This window comes from Rattus norvegicus, chromosome 20 (genome assembly GCF_036323735.1).
Source record: "Rattus norvegicus strain BN/NHsdMcwi chromosome 20, GRCr8, whole genome shotgun sequence".
Classification (NCBI taxonomy): Eukaryota; Metazoa; Chordata; class Mammalia; order Rodentia; family Muridae; genus Rattus; species Rattus norvegicus.
In genome coordinates, this window is record NC_086038.1 from 4637528 (window position 1) to 4657661 (window position 20134).

Below are 20134 nucleotides of genomic sequence, written 5' to 3' on the forward strand. Positions count from 1 at the left end.
GACAGAGAAAGCAGAAGTAGTATCAGACTGTTCAGAGCTCAGAAAAAGGATTAAAGATGACACACGGGACCCCACTTCACAAGTTCCTGCACACCCTCAAACTCTACAAGTGCAGCTCCTGCCCACACTGTGCTTGCCTAGCCATTCTTTTTTTTTTAAACATTTCTTTATTATGTATATGAGTACACTGTAGCTGTCTTCAGACACACCAGAAGAGGGCATCAGATCCCATCATAGATGGTTGTGAGCCACCATGTGGTTGCTGGGATTTGAACTCAGGACCTCTGGAAGAGCAGTCAGTGCTCCTAACCACTGAACCATCTCTCCAGCCCTTGCCTAGCCATTCTTTAGCCTCTCTCTCTCTCTCTCTCTCTCTCTCTCTCTCTCACACACACACACACACACACACACACACACACACACACACACATCAGATGTTTCAAAGAACAGGAAGGGTTGAAGGGTGGTCTGTCAGAGCAGAGGAGGCGGGAATGAGAGGCAGACAGGGAGCAGAGAGAAATGTGTGCTGGCCTCTTTTATGCAGTCTGGGCCCCCAGCCCTTGAGATGGTTCTACACACAGTGAGGGGGGAGAGGGGTTTTCCACTGCAGTTAACCTAACCTAGAACTCTCTCATCCACAGACATGTCCAGATGTTGGCCCAGATGTTGGCCGTGATTCTAGATGCTGTTATAATGTCAGCCAATATTAACCATAACACACATAAAGGAAAAGTATTATATATATATTTATTATTTTTATATTTAGAAAAAAATAATGTTTAAACCACCCACCCCACCCAGCAACCATCCCATCCCCTGGCCCTCACCCACCAAGCCCACCAAAATAAACAAAGTCCAAAGGGTCCCAATCTTTATCCTGACGCTAGCCTCCAGCACAGTCCCTGTGGGTCAGATCCTGGCCACAGTCCTGAGAGGGCTCAGTGTCTGGAGGCCTCACGCTTCCAGCCGCTGCTGTACCAAGTGAGCGTAGACATCCTGCTCATCCCTGAGCTGGTCGTGCTCCACCAGCTGCCCCTGCTTGAGCACCAGAACTTGGTCAGCATTCTGAACCGTGTGCAGCCGGTGAGCAATGACCAGCATCGTCCTGTCCTCCTGCGATCTCCAGGTCTGAAGCTGCAGAGGACAGAGCACGAGACTCAGAAAGGCAAAGAACGGGACACAGCGCCTAGGCCATCCCTGTGATGCTAAAGAAGGTCTGGGCTGTGCAGGGGGACTCAAAGGGCAGGCGACAGGGATCCGCCCTTCTCCATGGCTGTACTGCTGCCACAGAGAACGACAGCTATGGAGGACCGGACACCCCGCACTACCACCATTCTCCGTCCTGGAGATAATCCCCATTGCCAACAACCTAAGAAAGGCCAGGGCACAGGCAAGGCACACTTGGTGTGTCTGAGAGGATTGACTCGGGAACCCAGGAACCTCAGGATTGCCTGCCTGAGGAAAAATAACCCACCCTAACAGTGGGGGGCGCCACCCCATGCACTGGGTCCTGGACCACATAAAAAAAGAAAGAGGGGGAGCCAGTTGAGAGCCACCGTTCCCATTCTCCACTTCTCCATCCACCGAGATGGAGTCCAAACCACACGATCCCACAGCCAGACCATCCCTGCCGTGATGGCTTGGGCTCTCTCAGCCCGTGAGCCAAAATGGCCGGCTCGCAAATTCCTTTTGTCGAGTGTTTGGCCCAGCAACAAAAGTAACCATTACAATTCACAGCCTGGCAGGTTCTCCCATCCGTGGTACATCAGCCCTGCTCAGCTCCACACCACCTGACCTATCCCTTAGATTCCACTGTCCCCTGCCCTTCAATGCTGGTACTCACAGCCTGCTCGCACTCGGCGTCCAGGGCACTGGTAGCCTCATCCAGGATGAGGACCCGCGGGTTCCGCACAAGGGCCCGGGCAATGGCCAGACGTTGCTTCTGTCCCACAGCTAACTGGCTCCCTCTCTCCCCGATTTCTGAGAAAATCAGAGAAAATCCCCTCCTGAGATATATGTGATCAGAAAACACCCCTCCCCGCAGGGATGGACAAGTGTTCCCTCATCCGCTTCTGTTAGCCAATCAGGAGGTTGGAAAATCTGGCAGGAGGGGACCTGGAGATGAAGAAGAATGAAAAGTGGGACTGGAGGGAGGCCCAACGGGGATACAAGCATCACCCCAAGAATAAATTCCATTATCTGGTGTGTGCATGTATGTGCATGAGCCCATGCGTGTGCATGTGCGTGTACACGTGCGTGTGCGTGAGCCTATGGGTGTGCATGTGGCATGTGTGTGAGCCTATGTGTGTGCGTGAGCCTATGGGTGTGCATGTGGCGTGTGTGTGAGCCTGTGCGTGAGCATGTGCATGTGCATTGGGGTTGGAGGGGGTGGGGCAGAGAATATTCCCAGTCTGGTTTTTGTTTTGTTTTGTGTTTTGTTTTTCTTAAAAAGATTCTAGAGATCAAACTCAGGTCCTCGCGCTTGCAACGACGCACTGTATCGAACGAGCCCTCCTTGCCGCGTTTTCTCCTGCCCCTGCCAGGGTGGGCCGGGGACCTGTAAGTACCTGTGTTTATTCCGTTCGTCATTTCCCCTATGAAGTCGTCTGCACAGGCCGCCTGGGCAGCAGCCATCACTTGAGCATCCTCACAGTTCCTCAGGCCATAGGCAATATTGTCCTTGACAGAACCGGAGAACAGCACAGGCTCCTGCCCCACCAGAACCACCTGTGCAGAGGGGACAGGAACAAAGAACTGGTACCTCCCTCTTCTGTTCCTCCTCTTCTGTCCTCAGGAAGGACCCAGCCCTCCTTCCCAGGGGCTGCCCCACCTCCCCTCGTGCCTGTTCCTCTCATGCCCCTCCCTCTGTGGCGCCCCTCCCACCTGGCGGTGCAGGTAGTGGTGATCGTACTGGACCAGGGGCTCGCCATCCAGGAGCACCTTGCCCCCGGTTGGCTGGTACAGGTTCTGCAGCAGGGCGGCCACGGTGCTCTTCCCTGACCCATTGGGTCCCACCAACGCGGTCACCTTTCCAGGATGCAGGGTAAACGTCAGGCCCTAGTAAAACAGGGAAGAGTTAAGGGCGGCTTCCTACAGGCTGCAGAGCCTGATGGCTGCAGCAGAGAGAGAGGTCCAGACCCACAGGGTCTCCCTCAGACACCTGGAGCACAGGCTTCTCGGGGCGACTGGGGTACGAGAAGGAGACATCTTGAAATTCCACGCGCCCCTCCACCCTGGGAGGGGCCAGGGTACCAGGCTTCGGCAGATTTGGCCTTCGGTCCAAGTAGGAAAAAACCTTTTCCGCGGCACCCACGTTGCTCAGCATATCCCCATACATGTATACCAGGTTCTGGAAAACAGGAATGGGCTCGTCGGGAAGCCAGGTCCCTCACTCAGCTCCTCACACATACCACCCACACCCTGACCTCTGCTTAGCTGTCCCTCCTCACCTGCTCCTTACCCCCAAAAAGAACCTTTTAACGAATGATTAGGATGAAACTCAGGGAGGGAACGATGCAATGATTGTTTTAGTTAGAAGTGGCTCTGTCTCTGTTCATTTGAAACAGTTTTGGCTACTCAGCGCAGGCTGACCTGGAACGTCCCATCTTCCCCCAGGGTTACAGTGTCACAGGATTACAGACACGTGCCACTGTCCCCAGAGTAACTTAGGTGGATTTTTTTAAAAGACGCAGAAACATTTCCGTGTTCTGATTCGCAACTGAAAAGCCATGAAATCCACACAGCACATCAAGACACACGGCTTTTCCTCGCCGCTCTGCACTCTGGGTGCCTAGTATCATTCTCTCTCTCTCTCTCTCTCTCTCTCTCTCTCTCTCTCTCTCTCTCTCTCTCTCCAGGGAATTCTTTAAAAAGCAGTCACCGCGGCCAGCTCACCTTTGAAATCATCAGAGAGCTTGGCAAGGCTCTCCACACATGAAAGACGGTTCAAGAAGTAACCCGGAAAATTATGTTCAATGCCCAAAGCAAGTGATCAAACAGAAAGAAATAGTTAAATACCTTTTTCTAATCAAAGCATACTGCTGGGTACCCCAACAGTGGATGGGATTGAGTCTCTCTATTGATGTATCCACGTCATAAGGGAAGGAACAACAGAGAGCACTGTTTTAAAACCCCAATAGCTGGGCTAGAGAGATGGCTCAGTGGTTAAGAGCCCGGACTGCTCTTCCAGAGGTCCAGAGTTCAATTCCCAGCAACCACATGGCGGCTCACAACCATCTGTAAAGAGATCTGATGCCCTCTTCTGGTGTATCTGAAGACAGTTACAGTGTACTTATATATAATAAATGAATAAATCTTTAAAAAAAAAAAAAAAACGGATAGCTTAACCAATGTAGGTATCAAGGACAGACAGCAACACCAAGAGTGCCAGATACATTGTGTCTCCCGAGAAAGGACACCGATGTCAGAAGGAACAGAGTCAGAAGAACGCTGCCATAACGCTACATTATGATACTACAAATAAGAACACACAGGACCCAGGCCATTGGCAACAGCACAGGACAAAACAAATAAACAAATAAATCTGTAGACACAGAGATTGTGATTGCCCAACCACAGGGTGTGCACCTGCGGAGCTCTGAGCGCCTGTACTGGAGGAATTTAAGGAGCCGTTGCTTTTAGGTGTGATAACGGCATTTGGACTACATGCTTAAGATATCTACATTCTAGAGACGCACATGGAAATATCTACAGATGAGGCTGTGAGCTCTTGAATTTGTTTTAAAATGATACGAGGGAGCGGAGGGAAGATGAAACACGGGCGTGCTGCTGGGGAAGGTTAGGACAAGGTTAGATTAAGGCCCGGGGTAGGTAGGGTTCGGTCTGAGACTGCAGTCAGGGATAAGATTAGTCGGAGTGAGGTAAGATATCATTAGTGGCTCCCAGAGTTAGGTCGTTTAGATGGGGTTAGGGTTAATGTGAATTTAGGACAGAGTTAAGCTAGAGTTAGAGTTGGTCGTAGCTGGAGTGAGGGGTGTGGTTTGGGTTAAGGTTAGGGTTAAGATCGTTGCTAAAGCTGATAAAAGTTATCTGAGGATTTGTTATAATGGCTTTTTTAAAAGCACGTTTAAAATTATCCATAAGAAAATCTACTCTGGTAGAGCGCTTGCCTAGGAAGCGCAAGGCCCTGGGTTCGATCCCCAGCTCCGAAAAAAAGAACCAAAAAAAAAAAAAAAGAAAAAAAGAAAATCTACTCTGGGGGTTGGGGATTTAGCTCAGTGATAGAGCGCTTGCCTAGGAAGCACAAGGCCCTGGGTTCGGTCCCCAGCTCCGAAAAAAAAAAAAAAAAAAAAGAACCAAAAAAAAAAAGAAAGAAAGAAAGAAAAGAAAAAGAAAATCTACTCTGTTGTTGTTGTTAAACAAATAAAGCTCATGGCCCAGAAGCCCAGATTGAAGTCCAGAGCGTCTCATGAGCTTGCCTCACTCACCCGGACATGGTGCCCCACTTCCTCCTGATACAGCAAGAAGGAGAGCAGGCCGCCCCGGGTGACCTCCCCAGCCAGGATCTGCTGCACACCGCAGTTCAGAATCAGCACCTGCATGCCCAAGGCCATTACCTGGACAGAAGGAGAGAAGTGAGCGAGTCCCCAGTCCCTGCACAGCACTGATCCCCGAAGCATCTGTGGTCTGGCTCCTGCTCCCTCCCTCCACGGGCCCTTTCCCCTGCACCCCGCACCCCCGCACCCAGCACCCCGCACCCTGCCTAGGCCACCTCACCCTCCGTATGACTAAATACAATTCTTTTTCCAGGTCTCGGCGCCACCACAGCTGTCGACATCGCTCCAGGGCCTCCTTGTAGCGGCTGACTTCCTGCTCCTCCGCGCCAAAGCTTCTCACGGTCTGCAGCCCTCCTACGGCCTCACGCACCACCTGCCCTGCCTTCGCCACTACATCCTGGATCTCCTTTAGCACAGCCTGGAAATGGGGCAGCGGATAAACCGGTTAATGAGGCAGAACACAACAGGCAGGGGCTTCCCTCCAGCTCTTCCTCACAGCTCATGCCTTTCTTTCCAGAAGGAATATTTTGAGGGGAGGGGACCGGGAGGAGAGGAAGAAGAGGTGGAGGTGCTCAGGAGACAGCTCCGTGGTAAAGGGCTTGCCCCCAGTGTATCACACACACATAGGAGTACGTGTGCATCTCACACACACACTCTTGCCCCCAGTGTGTCTCACACACTCACAGAACACAGGAAGTAGGGAATGAATGTAAATTGCTGAGCTCTCGCTGTTAAGCACTGTGGGACATATGTGCTGTTCTGTTTAACTTTCATTCTAAAGTGAATACTTGCTCCTCATGTCAAATGAGGAAAGAGACAAGTAGTTAAGAAAGATAGAGACCTGGCCCAGCTGTTCAGAGAGCTCACGGCTCTTCCAGATGACCAGGGCACAACCCCCAGCACACAAACCACGCCACGCAACTCCAGAAAATCAGGGGCTGTCTTCTGGCCTCTGTGGGCACATACACACACACACACACACACACACACACACACACACGTGCTCACACAGGCACGCACACATGCATGCATTCATGCATGCGCGCACACGCACGCACGTGTGTAAATAAAATAAATACGTTTTTAAAAGGTGGAGCTGTAATTCAAAATGGATCAAAGACCTAGATGTAAAAATTAAAACTGTAAAAACACTTTTTATAAAGATTTATTTTATCAAAAATTCAGGTGACAGCAAATGCTGGCGAGGATGTGGAGAAAGAGGAACACTCCTCCATTGTTGGTAGGATTGCAGACTGGTACAACCATTCTGGAAATCAGTCTGGAGGTTCCTCAGAAAATTGGACATTGAACTACCTGAGGACCCAGCTATACCTCTCTTGGGCATATACCCAAAAGATGCCCCAACATATAACAAAGACACGTGCTCCACTATGTCCATAGCAGCCTTATTTATAATAGCCAGAAGCTAGAAAGAACCCAGATGCCCTTCAACAGAGGAATGGATACAGAAAATGTGGTACATCTACACAATGGAATAATACTCAGCTATCAAAACAATGACTTTATGAAATTCGTAGGCAAATGGTTGGAACTGGAAAATATCATCCTGAGTGAGGTAACCCAGTCACAGAAAAACACACATGGTATGCACTCATTGATAAGTGGCTATTAGCCCAAATGCTTGAATTACCCTAGATGCACAGAACACATGAAACTCAAGAAGGATGACCAAAATGCAAATGCTTCACTCCTTCTTTAAAAGGGGAACAAGAATACCCTTGGCAGGGAATAGGGAGGCAAAGTTTAGAACAGAGGCAGAAGGAACACCCATTCAGAGCCTGCCCCACATGTGGCCCATACATATACAGCCACCCAATTAGACAAGATGGATGAAGCAAAGAATTGCAGGCCGACAGGAGCCGGATGTAGATCGCTCCTGAGAGACACAGCCAGAATACAGCAAATACAGAGGCGAATGCCAGCAGCAAACCACTGAATTGAGAACAGGACCCCCGTTGAAGGAATCAGAGAAAGGACTGGAAGAGCTTGAAGGGGCTCGAGACCCCATAAGAACAACAATGCCAAGCAACCAGAGCTTCCAGGGACTAAGCCACTACCCAAAGACTATACATGGACTGACCCTGGACTCTGACTTCATAGGTAGCAATGAATATCCTAGTAAGAGCACCAGTGGAAGGGGCAGCCCTTGGTCCTGCTAAGACTGAACCCCCAGTGAACTAGACTGTTGGGGGGAGGGTGGTAATGGGGGGAAGAGAGGTTAGAGGGATGTTGGACCGGAAACCGGGAAGGGGAATAACAATCGAAATGTAAATAAGAAATACTCAAGTCAATAAAGATTAAAAAAAGAAAGAAAGAAATTAGGGAAACGAAAAGAAAAAGATTTATTTTATTTTAATTTGTGCGTGTATATACTGAGTCTGCGTGTGCACGTGAGTGCAGGCGACCCTGTTCACAGTGAAAAGGCCATCCAGGTCATGGCGGTCTTTGTAAATCATTCATCCGTTAGGCAGTTAAGCAGCAGCTGCTGTCCCAAGATGGCAGCTGCCCTGAGTCACCCAACTTCACACAAGACTGTTTTGCCTCAGGAAGGCTGGGCTCAGCAGGTCCTTTGCCTCTGAGCGGAACCGTTATCCCCTCAGAGTTAACCACAAGACTCAGCTGCAAAGTGTGGGTTCTGGGTTGAGCCGTTTCTGACTTGTGGTGAGCCTGCCAGTGCCTCGAGGCCATGATAAGCACAAGCTAACTACTCCAGGACACTGTGACCCTGGACACGGCCTGACTGTGCATGCAGAAACACCCCCAAAACAGCAGCCCCTCAGAATCCCCCTCCTCTGCCATCTCTGCTGCAGCCACTCTGGTGTCTCTATCAGTCCTCTCCCGACGCCTTTTCCTGTCTTGGTGAATTCCGTCAGAGCCCACGTGTCACTAGCCTACCCATGCTGTCCCCAGCATGTCCACTAACATCCAAGATAAATGTGGAATACATTTTAAAAATACAGTTTTAAAAATATAAAGAGTAGGGGCTGGGGATTTAGCTCAGTGGTAGAGCGCTTACCTAGGAAGCACAAGGCCCTGGGTTCGGTCCCCAGCTCCGAAAAAAAAAAAGAACCAAAAAAAAAAAAATATATAAAGAGTATCTTTTTAAAACACACCTTGAAAGGAAGAAAGAAAGAAAGAAAGAAAGAAAAGAAAGAAAGGAAGGAAGGAAGGAAATGGGGAAAGGAATTTCTCTAGCCAAAGGCGTCAAATGCCCCAGAAGCACATGAAAGTGCACGTAATGTCACTGATGGTTAGAAAAATGTATGCCGAAGCCACAATAACCAACTGTACCACGCCATGTTGCAGGGGACAGTGGCTTCTGTTCAAATGAGAAAATAAAATAAAATGACAATGCGTTTGGGGGAAACATGGAGGCTTGTGCTCGGAACTGTGGCCCAAAAGTGAACAATATGGTGAGTTCCACATCTGTGTGATTTATTACAAGAGAAAGCCAGAAGGTGGGACTGACAGTCTCAGGACTCTCTCTCTCTCTCTCTCTCTCTCTCTCTCTCTCTCTCTCTCTCTCACACACACACACACACACACACACCACACCACACCACACACACTACACACACACCCCTCACACACACACACACCACACACCTACCTCACACACACACACACTACACACACCTCACACACCACACACACCACACACACACTTCACACATTCACACACACACCACACACCACACCACACACACACATACACACCACACACACCCCTCACACACACACACCACACGCACACACATACACACACACTACACACACCACACACACCACACACACCCCTCACACACACACACACACACCACACACACACACATACACACACACTACACACACCACACACACCACACACACCCCTCACACACACACCACACACACCCCTCACACACACACCACACACACACACACATACACACACACACTACACACACCACACACACCACACACACCCCTCACACACACACACCACACGCACATGCACACACAGACCACACATAAACACACACACAGACCACACACCACACACATCCAATTACGTATGCTGAGGGTAAAGGGGAGACTTTCTAGGGCTGGAGAAATGCCTCCATGGATAAGAACATCGGCTGCTCTTCTAGAGGACCTGGGTTCCATTCCCAGCACCCACATGGTGGCTCACAACTGTCTGTGACTCAGTTCCAGGGGACCCAATGCCCGCTTCTGGCTTCCTCAGGCACTGTACCCAGATCATTTGCATACGTGCAGGCAAAATACCCATACGTAAAATAAAAACAAATAAAGCGAAAACCTCCTAAGACGTCCGTCACTGATTCACGGTCACTGGGGGACATGACAGACTCTGAGAAACTCGTGAGAGGCAGAAAGGGGCCCTGCTCACCTCCCTCTCTGCCATAGCTAACACATGAACCACTCCTGCTTATAGATCCAGTGAGTCCCCAACCTCCTCAATTCAAATGTCCATCAGTGAATGATTGAACTAAAGAAAATGTGGTACAAGCATACAATAACTGTAGGGGCTGGAAAGAGGTGATCTGTTTGTCTGTCTGTCTGTCTGTCTGTCTGTGTGCTTATTTATCTATCTATCTACCCACCTACCTACCTATCTACCTATCCATCTGTCTATCTATCTACCTACCTGCCTGCCTGTCTGTCCGTCTGTCCATCTATCTGTCTATCTACCTACTATCTGTCTGTCTGTCTATCTATCTATCTACCTACCTACCTGTCTGTCTGTCCGTCCGTCCATCTATCTGTCTGTCTATCTACCTGTCTGTCTGCCTGTCCGTCTGTCCGTCCATCTATCTATCTGTCTGTCTATCTACCTACCTATCTGTCTGTCTATCTATCTATCTATCTGTCTGTCTATCTACCTACCTGTCTGTCTGTCTGTCTATCTATCTATCTATCTATCTATCTACCTATCCATCTGTCCATCTACCTACCTATCCATCTGTCCATCTGTCCATCTGCCTGTCTGTCCACCTGTCTGTCTATCTACCTACCTACCTATCCATCCATCCATCCATCCATCCATCCATCCATCCATCTACCTATCTATCTACCTACCTATCCAGCTGTCTGTCTATCTATCTATCTATCTATCTATCTATCTATCTATCTATCTACCCATCTGTCCATCTGTCCATCTGTCCGTCTGTCCGTCTGTCTGTCTATCTATCTATCTACCTACCTACCTTTCCAGCTATCTATCTACCTACCTGCCTACCTACCATCCTGGGATTTGCAGATCTATCTATCTATCTATCTATCTACCTACCTACCTACCTACCATCCTGGGATTTGCAGGTGGAAGCCACCTCTTACGCTTCAGCCTTCTCTCATGTACTGTGACATGTACACATACCTGATGGCGGGGGTTGTACACCTTCTCGGCTGCTATTGTGAGGGGCAGGTCCAGCAGGGAGAGGAAGGTGAGTCTCGGGGAGACCTGGAGCATGAAGTAGTACAGCCCCACCACCTTCACCAGGCTCCGCAGCAGGATATTGGCATTGAAAGGGAGCCAGCGGCTCATCAGGGAGGTGTCCGAGCTCAGCCGTGAGTTCAGCTCCCCTGGGGAGGCGGGCAGAGAAGATGATGAAAACCCACTTTCTGCAAGAAACCCAAAGACCTCCCCCTGGCTTCTGGCTGACTCATCCCTCATCCTTTACAAAAAGACTGGGCTAGACCTCTACCCTGCTCTAAAAGAAAACTGCCAGGTTCCCGCAGGCAGGCAGACAGGAGAATGACTGAGGACTCCAGGAAGGGCCAGAGGGCAGACGCCAGTTCACCTGTCTTGGTCTCCTGGAAGAATGCAAGGTCTTGGCGCAACAAAGATGAGAAAAGCTGCTCTCGTATGCGAAGGTTGATCCTGGACATGGTGAAGAGGAAGGAGCCTCCTCGGCAGCCTGCAGAGAGGGAGCTGGGGGTGGGGTGGAGTGGGGGCAGGCAGCAGAAGGGCAGGGTGGAGGGATGGAGAGAAGGGGGAGGGGAGAGATCGGGGTAGTAAACGAGAGGCAAAAGGGAAAAGGGAGAGTGGTGAGGACACACAAATAAGCAATTAGGAAGGGAAGACACAGAAGCTAGATGTGGGATCACCTTACAACTGGTTCGAATCCCAAGTGCTCAAGGCTCACTGGTCACATGTGCTTCCAAAGGAAATAGCAGTAAGTCCCTCCCTCCGGTTCTGTGGATAACCCCAGTCTTCACATGCAAATTCAGTTGCCATATTGGATGAGAAAACACGAAATGGTGAGCTCTGGGTGGGCACAGTAAGAATGAAAAGGAGCCACTGATGTGGTGTGTGTGTGTGTGTGTGTGTGTGTGTGTTCAAAGGATGACATCAGATGCCTTTCTAGATCACTCTCCACCTAGAACCCACCATCTCTGCTAGATTGGCTATGCACCATCGCCATGAGGTCCACTTGTACTCACCCCACATCCTGAGACTCGCAGGGCCTGGGTGATGAAGATTCGAACCCAGGTCCCTATGTTTGCACAATAAGCACGTAATTCACTGAGCTACCTCCCTAATCCAGGAGGGACAGTTCTGAAAGCAAGGAGCAGCGGGATGCTGCCTGGGCATGAAGCTGAGGCCCAGAGTGCAGTACAGAGGTCTGTGGATGGGGACACTGAAGGGGGGACATCTTTAGGAAGGACCAGGGGGAGCATGATACACTGAGGTTCCGAGCACACGAGTGAGAGGTCAGGGTCCCTAACTGGCAACAGTGTCCCTGAAACAATTGGGTTTATAAAACAGAGCTAAGTGTGAAACAACATCTGAGAATCACCCGTCATGATGACCTGAGTTAGTGCAGAGGGAAGAATGTTTTTAAGAAATCAAACTGTGTAAGCCATCTCAGGAGATAAAGGCACTTGTCACCATGCCTGGTGTGGACCTGAGTTCCATGTCTGGGCCCCACACAGTGGAAGGATGGGGCTGACTCCAGCAAGCTGTCCTGGGACCCCTAGTGCATATGCCTACCCTTGTTCACAAAAGAAAGACAGGCGTGCCTAGTTTAGAACAGGACACACTTAAGGATCCAAGGCAGGAAAATCCTCCAGACAGAGCAGATTCGAAGGTAGAAGTGAGTTCCATAGATGCAGAAAGAGATCAGAATGAACCACAAAAGCCAAAGCTACAGAGATACCAAAGAGAGACAAAGCCTGAGACAGGAGAACAGGGAGAACTGACCCATAAGGGGTTCACAAGAGAAAAAACAAAACCAGCAAAACTAGAACGGAGGCCTAATGAAGGACTAGGGAGAGAGAAGAAACACACACACACCCCCCCCCCCCCCACACACACACACACACACACACACACCAGAGAGAGACAGAGAGACAGAGACATACAGAGAGACAGAGACATACAGAGAGAGAGCCTGCACCTTCTCGCTGTACCTGAGTCCTCTCATCCTAACCATAGCCCAGCCAAGCAGAGCATTTTTATTTGTTTGCTAGAAACTTCAGGCTTCTGGGTCTGTATAAAAAGAGCCAAAGGCAGGCTGGAGAGATGGCTCCAGAGGCTAAGCGCGCTCTCTGGCTGCTCTTCCTAGAGGTCCTGAGTTTAATTCCCAGCGACCGCCTGGTGGCTTGCGACCGTCTATCCTGGGATCTGGTGCCCTCTTCTGGCATGCAGGTGTACATACAGGCAGAACACTGTGTACGTAATTTGTGCTATGTGCAAAACAAAGTCAGAATGGAGGGCCCCTGTCTAGTAGTGGGTCAACTACAGGGACCTGGAGTCAATCATCTCTCACCTCCCAACAGAGAATAAGCACATGAAAAAGATGGCGCTCGCAAAGGCGTCTGGGTCAAAATCACCTCCCAGGATGTCAATCACACGACCCGAATAATGAGGGATTAACGTCTCCCCTGAAAGAGACAAGAAAGATAAGGAGGCTGAGCTCTGGCATGGCCCTTCTCCCACCTCCCTCTCACAGTGGTCTCTCCCTCTCACCCCACACAGCCATCGCAAGAAAGATGAAGGCAACAATGAGGAAAGGCAGATCCGGCTTGGACAGCCTCAGCAACCGTATCATGAGTGCTCTGTTGTTCTCCTGGCCTGGTTCCTTCTCCTGTGCTCCAGCGGGGCTCAGCACAGCCCACACGGCAAGGCTCAACGCCGCGGCTACATAGCCAGCAAGCAGCCAGCCCCAAGAGGCAGAAGCCACTCTGAGTACTGAGGTGCTCATGGTGCTTCCCACCAGGGCTCTCAGCGAGAAAAACAGGGGGGTGGTCAGGCAGAGCAAGGGCAGAAAGGTCCCCACAAGTCTCAGCAGCCCTCCCACTTTTAGCAGTCCCCACAGCACTCCAAGTCGCAGGGTGCCCTCCAGCCATAATCCTGGCAGCCCCGGGGGAAGCAGAGTTCCCAGAGATCTTTGTAGCAACCCAAGTAAAGCCAGGTCCACCAGCAGCAGAGAGGCCCAGGGCCTCGGGTAGGACAGCGCCATGGTGGGGTCTGCGGAAAGAAAGTGAGAAATTAGGGCTGTGGAGTTCCAAACCTGGTCACCACGGGGCCTCCTGCCCCAAATACACACTGAGGCTCCTTGCTCACTGGAAAGGTCCCCTCCTAGTCAAGTCTCACTTAGGATTGAGGTCATGCTGCCATTCTAACACACACACACACACACACACACACACACACACACACACACACACACCAAGGGGGGGCGTGGAGGGGAGGCGATCCGCTGCCACTGCGCCTGTCTCCCACTGCGCCTGTCTCCTCGAAGCTTGCTGGTGTTAGAGCCAAGAAGACTCAGTCCCCAGACACACTGCCCCACCACCATTCCCCGGGTCCTTAGAGCCAGGAGACCCGGTGCAGGGGCGGGATGCGGGTGAGTTCAGTAGCCGTAGAGGGCTTGGGACAGGAGGTTCCAAGCATGGGCGCTGGGCCAGCGGCGCCCGAGAGAAGACCGGGGACGCAGGGCAAAAGAGTGGAGCAGAGGACCTTGGGCAAGGAGTGAGAGGCAGGGGACCTGAGACACTGGGTGAGGCAGGGCCACGGAGCAGAGGACTTGATGCCTCAGAAGACCCAAGACAGGGGACAAGGAGTGGGGAACGGAATGGGGACACCAAGGATCTGGGAATGGACCGCACTCTTGCTAACGCTCGGGTTCTCTCCAGAAGAACTTACCTGCGGCTGCGGAGCGGCACCTCAGGAGAGCTTCTGAAATCTGCTTCCTCCCAAACTGGGTCTTCTGGGTGCGCAGCGACGCCCTCACAGTGAGCGCGCCCGGGTCCCGGGCTTTCGCTTTCACTTCGCTGCCGCGGTCGCGGCGCTGCACACAGCCGCCAGCAGATGGCGCCTGTCAATCTGCCAGTAGGGTGAGCGCCCCAGGTCCCCAAGGAGGCTCGTCCTCTGTGGCCGAGGTTGCTACTAGCAAAACTCTGAGGGTCCGAGATGCTTTGAAAGAGGGGAGAAAGGGGGCTGCATTTCTCTGACCTCGGAACATATGTTAATAAGTGCCCATTAAACTGGGAATACAGTTCAGAGGTAGAGAAAAGTTGCCTGAGACCAAGATTCGCTGTCCAATAAGTAGGTTTGAGGCAAGGGAAAGAGTAGGGGGAGGTTAGGACAGAAAGGAGCAAGGAGCGTAGGCTGAGGAGAAAGGCGGAGGGACGAGAATAGTCATGGAGAAAGGGGGAGGAGAGGGAGAAAAACGGAGGAGGGAGTGGCTTTAGGTCCCCTCCCAGTCAGCGGCCCACACTGGAGTCCCACCTCAAATCGCTTTGGAAAAAGGGAGGAAGAAGAGGGAAGGACAGAGGCCGGAAGGGAAGAGAGGCCTGAGGTTCTGTTTTGTTTTGTTTCCCATGCAAGCTCAAGAATAGGAGTCTGGGGTAAAAATGGGGCATACAAGAAGGCCTCGGCTCCTATCACCAGGCCAAAGGTTCCCTTTCACAGATTTTGAACCCAGAAGGCTCTGGCCCTTTGTCCTCAGACTTTCTTCCCAGCACCCAACACCTGTGGTGAAGGCCCTGGGTCAGTGCCAGGGCCTGCTGTTTGTGAGATAGTCAGAAGTGGCTGTAGGCTAACACCATTGAAGGGGGAGGGATAGTCCTACCTGACCCCCTCCCCAGAGACCAGTTTACGGCATAAATCACCACGCCCCCAGGCTCAAGGGAAGAGGCATCACAGAACAGGATGAGGCATTAGGTTCCATTCTCAAAGATGAAAAAATCATCCACCAGAGCACAACACGCTGAAATGACTCAATGGGCTGAAACTACCTATGAAGGAGAAAATCCCCTTAGAAATGTTGGTGTGACTACCCATGAGTCACTTGAAGTTCAATGTTGAGGGAGGGGGAGGGGGTGACATTAAAGCAGGTCCTGCTAGGTGGCTATACCCATCTGCTCCCGGTTTTAGGACCAACCACACACACACACACACACACACACACACACACACACACACACACCGCCCACAGACACACCCCACCTCTTTATCCCCTACCCCCTGTGGAGAAGGCTCCCAGCTGGCTCTCCTGGCCCTCAGAGTCCTCTAACCCATGACCTGGCTCTTGACCACTCCTGTGCTGAGCACTCCTGCACTGACAGAAGACCCGGGGTTCCCTTCTTTTCTTTCACTTTCTCCTCTGCTTCCCCCACCCCAGAGAGTCCTGCTCACCTCTCCTCATTGTGCTGGCACCTTGCAGCCCGGGCTGAAACATCATGAAACTGAACCTCAGACACATCTTTACATTCAATATCCAATGTCACGAAGGGGCTACTTGAGCCTTTCCGTGCTTATTGTCATCACAAAGTCCTCCCAGTCACCCCAAAACATACACGAGGGGCCACACGGGAGTCCCGAGACCATGACGCTCCTGGAAGGGCTGTGGATGGGTGACAGGTCCTCCTGAGAGATGGGACCCGAAGGAAGAACCTGGTGACCTCAATGGAAGCGTCGTCTGACTTCCTGTTTGCTCCCTAGCCCTCCCTCCAAAGGACCCCACCGCCTGACCCCATTCAGCCACAACACAGAGACATGTAGAACTGTTTTTCTTTTATTGTACTTAGAAGGTATCCGTGAGGGCTGGCTAAGTGAGAGGGTAAACAAAGATGTCTCCATAGCCTCAGAGCTTTGTCTCCAGCCCAGGTTGGGCCCGTCTTTCTCCTAAGACTGAAGTAGCCCCAGGTCCCTGAGTCTGCCAGCTCCTCAGGGCCGGGAGGATGTCTGCCCAGCAGTGATCACAGAGTGGCCTCTCGGTACTTGTGCAGCAGGTCACTGACGTCAGTGCTCTCCACTTTCACCCAACCGTCTTTCTTCATGTGGTACACTGTGAGTGATTGAGAAAAGAACATGGCGTCAGGCCTTTCTTCAGCAAGCAGTGAGTCTCTGCCAGGATGATATGGTGTAAGCAGCAGTCCCTGACATGAGCATTAAGCACCCACACCCCGCGCCCCCACACACAGGCTGCAAACCTCTGTCTGGGACTTCAGTGTTCTCACATCTGACAATCTCTACTCGTCTCCCCCGAGTCTCCCAATCTGAGCTCACCCCCTTCTCCCAAGGGCTGGGGGAGCCGTGGCTTCCCCAGGTGCTGTGGGGAGCACCCGGCTCTTACTGTTGACAACTCCTCCAGAATAGCTGTCTCTGTGGGTAGCATAAACAATAGCTCTTCGGGCAAGGTCGTAGGCCTCCTCAGGACTGAGATCCTGCCGGTACCCACTGTCCATCACCCCGTAGGCATAGGTGTTCCCGCTGCCTGTGGAGAACATCTGTCCCGAGAGCCGAGTCCCATTGTCATCTACGTAATAAAGTCCCGGTCCCTAGAAGATGAGAAAACATACCGAGCTGACCTTGGAAATGGTTTATTGATCAGGTGTGACTTGCGGAGAGCGGGCAACCTAGTATCACCACCACAGAAACATTGGCGCACTTTAAGCGGGCTAGAGAGGATGGCTCAGCGGTTAAGAGCACTGACTGCTCTTCCAGAGTTCTGGAGGCTCGCAACCAGCTGTAATGGGATCTGATGCCCTCTTCTGGTGTGTCTGAAGACAACTACATACATAAAATAAATAAATAAATGTTTTTAAATAAAAACCTGTAACAATGTGTTTATTAGAAACAAAACAAAAGACAGGCCACACTTCAGTAAACGTCAAAACCTGGACCAAGCACAGGGGAGGGGAGGGCTCAATGGGTAAGAGACCTCTCACCCAGGCGGGCATAGGGGCAGGCCACCCACCTTCTTGTCCCAGCCGCAGATCATGCTGCCCATGGAGAGGCCCATACCCCGGTACTGCAGCATCATGTTGGAAAGTAGCTTGGAGGCTGCAGACACGGAGATGCGTTCCCCATTCCGCAGATAGTATAGCCTGTGGGGGGAGGAAGGAGGCCTCAGGGGTAGCAGGTGAGCATTCCTTCCCTCCCATAGAATGAGGGAGAAGGGATTGTAGAGGTGTGTGTTTGGAAGGTATGAACCCGTGCGACGTAAGAATAAAAAGAGATTTAGGATCTAGAAATCTCTGAACCACATTTTTAAAAAGCCTAGTGAATGGCACCATCCTTTCGGTTAAATAATTGCCAGATTATCTGGTTTATAAACAGGGACACAGGCTAGGGTTTGGGAGATTTTTTAATCACACAAAGGCTTTAAAAACCTTATGATCACCACAGCAGACCACCGAGTGGGTGTAGGGGACATGGGGGAGGGGCACCAAACAAATGATTAAAACCTGCCCACCTGCATTCCTTGGCCAACAGCCTCTCCCAGTACTGACAGTCGGCTGCACAACCAGACATGGTTCCAAGCAGGTAAGGGTTAATCTCGATCACCTTGTTCACCCTTATGGTAGCTGAAAGAGTTTTGAGATCCAAGAAATGAGCCCCAGCTCTCCCTGATGCACTCTAACTCAATGCCCGCTTAGGTGCAGGCCTTAAGCTCTGCTGAGAGGGCCTGGCCACCGGAGCACCGGGGACTCACCAATGTAACTTCCTGCGGAGGCCCTGGAGTCCACCGCCACGATGACTCCATGCTGGAACTTGAAGGCCAGCGTGGTTGTGCCGTGCGCCATTTCAATCTGAACCTTCCTTTCCTGGTCATCACCAAAGGACCTTAGGAATTCAGTGGGCTGAGAGAGGGAAGAGGCCTCAGTTCTAGGAGGCTCCCGGCAGGGTTTCGGGGTGAGGAGGGGTCCGCAGACCCTAGAGGGCAATGTCTCAGAAGAAGGGAAAGCAGGATCTAAGCCAGCTTTCTGCCTTCGGGAACACGGGAGCAAAGGCCATGGTAGCCGACTTCAAGGTGTTTCCTGATCCGTGGCTCCTTCGGTTCTCGAAAAGCACATTTTAATAACGTATTCTCGTTTTACGGTAGAGGGGCTTGAGGCCTAGGCCACCTAACGTGTCCTAGGATACATAGGGAGGGTTGCTGAGGCCAGGTTAGCCTCTCAAGTTCATTGGTCTTCCAAGACAACTGTGCAGTCCCTGTAGTCGTTACTCGTGGGTCTGTGAAGGCATGGCGAGTTGTGCATGGTATCTTGGGGTGGGCACCAACCATCTTCTCAGTCTCTCTGTGGCTCCTCCATGTGTGTGTCTCTCTCCCTCTCTCCCTCCCCCACCCCTTTCTCATCCTCCCTCCTTCCAGCCTTCCCATGTTAACTAACTTCAGGGCTGGCCTGGATGCTGCTCTTCTGAACAGCCCCTCCATGCTTCCTCACCTCCTCAGACCCAGGCAGACAGTCCTTCCTACGTGCCGCCACCACCACCACCCACCCCCTGCATCTCTCAAGAACCCCTACAGTCCTCACCTGCATTCCCCGGGGAAGCGCGAGCTCCGGAGCTTGCACGGAGAAACTGTAGTGTCCCGGGTCCGAGCGAAGCCCGCTTCCTGCATCCACGGCAGCCCACTCGGGCCGCTGCCCCCGAGGAGCGCCGCACAGATCCAGTAACGCCATGACGACTTAGCCCCGGAGATCCGTCGACTCTCGGACAAGGAAGTGAAAGCGAAAGCCACAGCACCAAGAGGAGGGAACCAGTCCCCCACCCCCAACCCCTGCCCTTTCCGAGTAGAGCCCAATTAACGGGTGTCTGAACTAAAAATATGTTAGGGACAAGTTTTCCTGATGCCACGTCGATGAAAACCAGCTAGAGAGTGGGCTGTGGGATAAAAGAAGAGGTGCGCCTTCGGAGGCCACCTAGCAGTGGGGTACTTGAGGACTCACAGTCGGGGCGAGGGGCATCTTCTGGGAACAGCTGAGGACTGGATAGGGTCCTGTCACCTTAAAGAGGTTCTCTAGAAAGTTGGAACCCAAGAGAAGCATTGAGCAGATTCACCTAGGCGTGCGTCCTGGGGATGGGGGCAGCACTTAAATGAGCATCGTTTTATAGAAACTGGAAAATGCGATAAATAGTTGCACGGGGTCTTTAAGTCCTGAGACGACCAGGGGAAAAAAAATGGGGAAGGACGAACCAAGGAGAGGGCACAGTTCGGGTCTTTCTATGTGTCCTTTCTAGGGCCCCTCTCGGTCCAACAGTCTCACTACCCTGAGGCAACCCACGTGGACGCTCCCTTCTCCCTGGGCTGTTCACGTCGCGCAAGTCAGAGCTGAGCGCTCCTTCCTTGAATCCTAAACCC

General features: G+C 51.7%; 2 protein-coding genes across 3 annotated transcripts; both read right to left on the reverse strand.

The window, feature by feature from the left end:
• Positions 1-729: 729 nt before the first annotated feature.
• Tap2 (transporter 2, ATP binding cassette subfamily B member) lies at positions 730-14769 on the reverse strand. The gene is made up of 12 exons (NM_032056.3): positions 14689-14769; positions 13510-14010; positions 13310-13424; positions 11339-11469; positions 10915-11120; positions 5737-5934; positions 5448-5576; positions 3161-3349; positions 2884-3057; positions 2568-2727; positions 1844-1980; positions 730-1134 (listed from the first exon to the last, which is right to left on the reverse strand). The coding sequence occupies exons 2-12, from the start codon at positions 14000-14002 to the stop codon at positions 955-957; spliced, it is 2112 nt and encodes a 703-aa protein (NP_114445.2). The 5' UTR covers positions 14003-14010; positions 14689-14769; the 3' UTR covers positions 730-954.
• A 1771-nt stretch (positions 14770-16540) lies between these two features.
• On the reverse strand, positions 16541-19522 carry Psmb8 (proteasome 20S subunit beta 8). Of its 2 annotated transcripts, NM_080767.2 has the most exons (6): positions 19308-19504; positions 18485-18632; positions 18245-18356; positions 17747-17876; positions 17123-17327; positions 16541-16834 (listed from the first exon to the last, which is right to left on the reverse strand). In NM_080767.2, the coding sequence occupies exons 1-6, from the start codon at positions 19452-19454 to the stop codon at positions 16746-16748; spliced, it is 831 nt and encodes a 276-aa protein (NP_542945.2). In that variant the 5' UTR covers positions 19455-19504; the 3' UTR covers positions 16541-16745. The 2 variants fall into 2 exon arrangements, with proteins under 2 accessions (NP_542945.2, XP_063135031.1); XM_063278961.1 differs by lacking the exons at positions 16541-16834; positions 17123-17327 and adding an exon at positions 17354-17559 and having other exon boundaries at positions 19308-19522.
• Between the last annotated feature and the right edge of the window lie 612 nt (positions 19523-20134).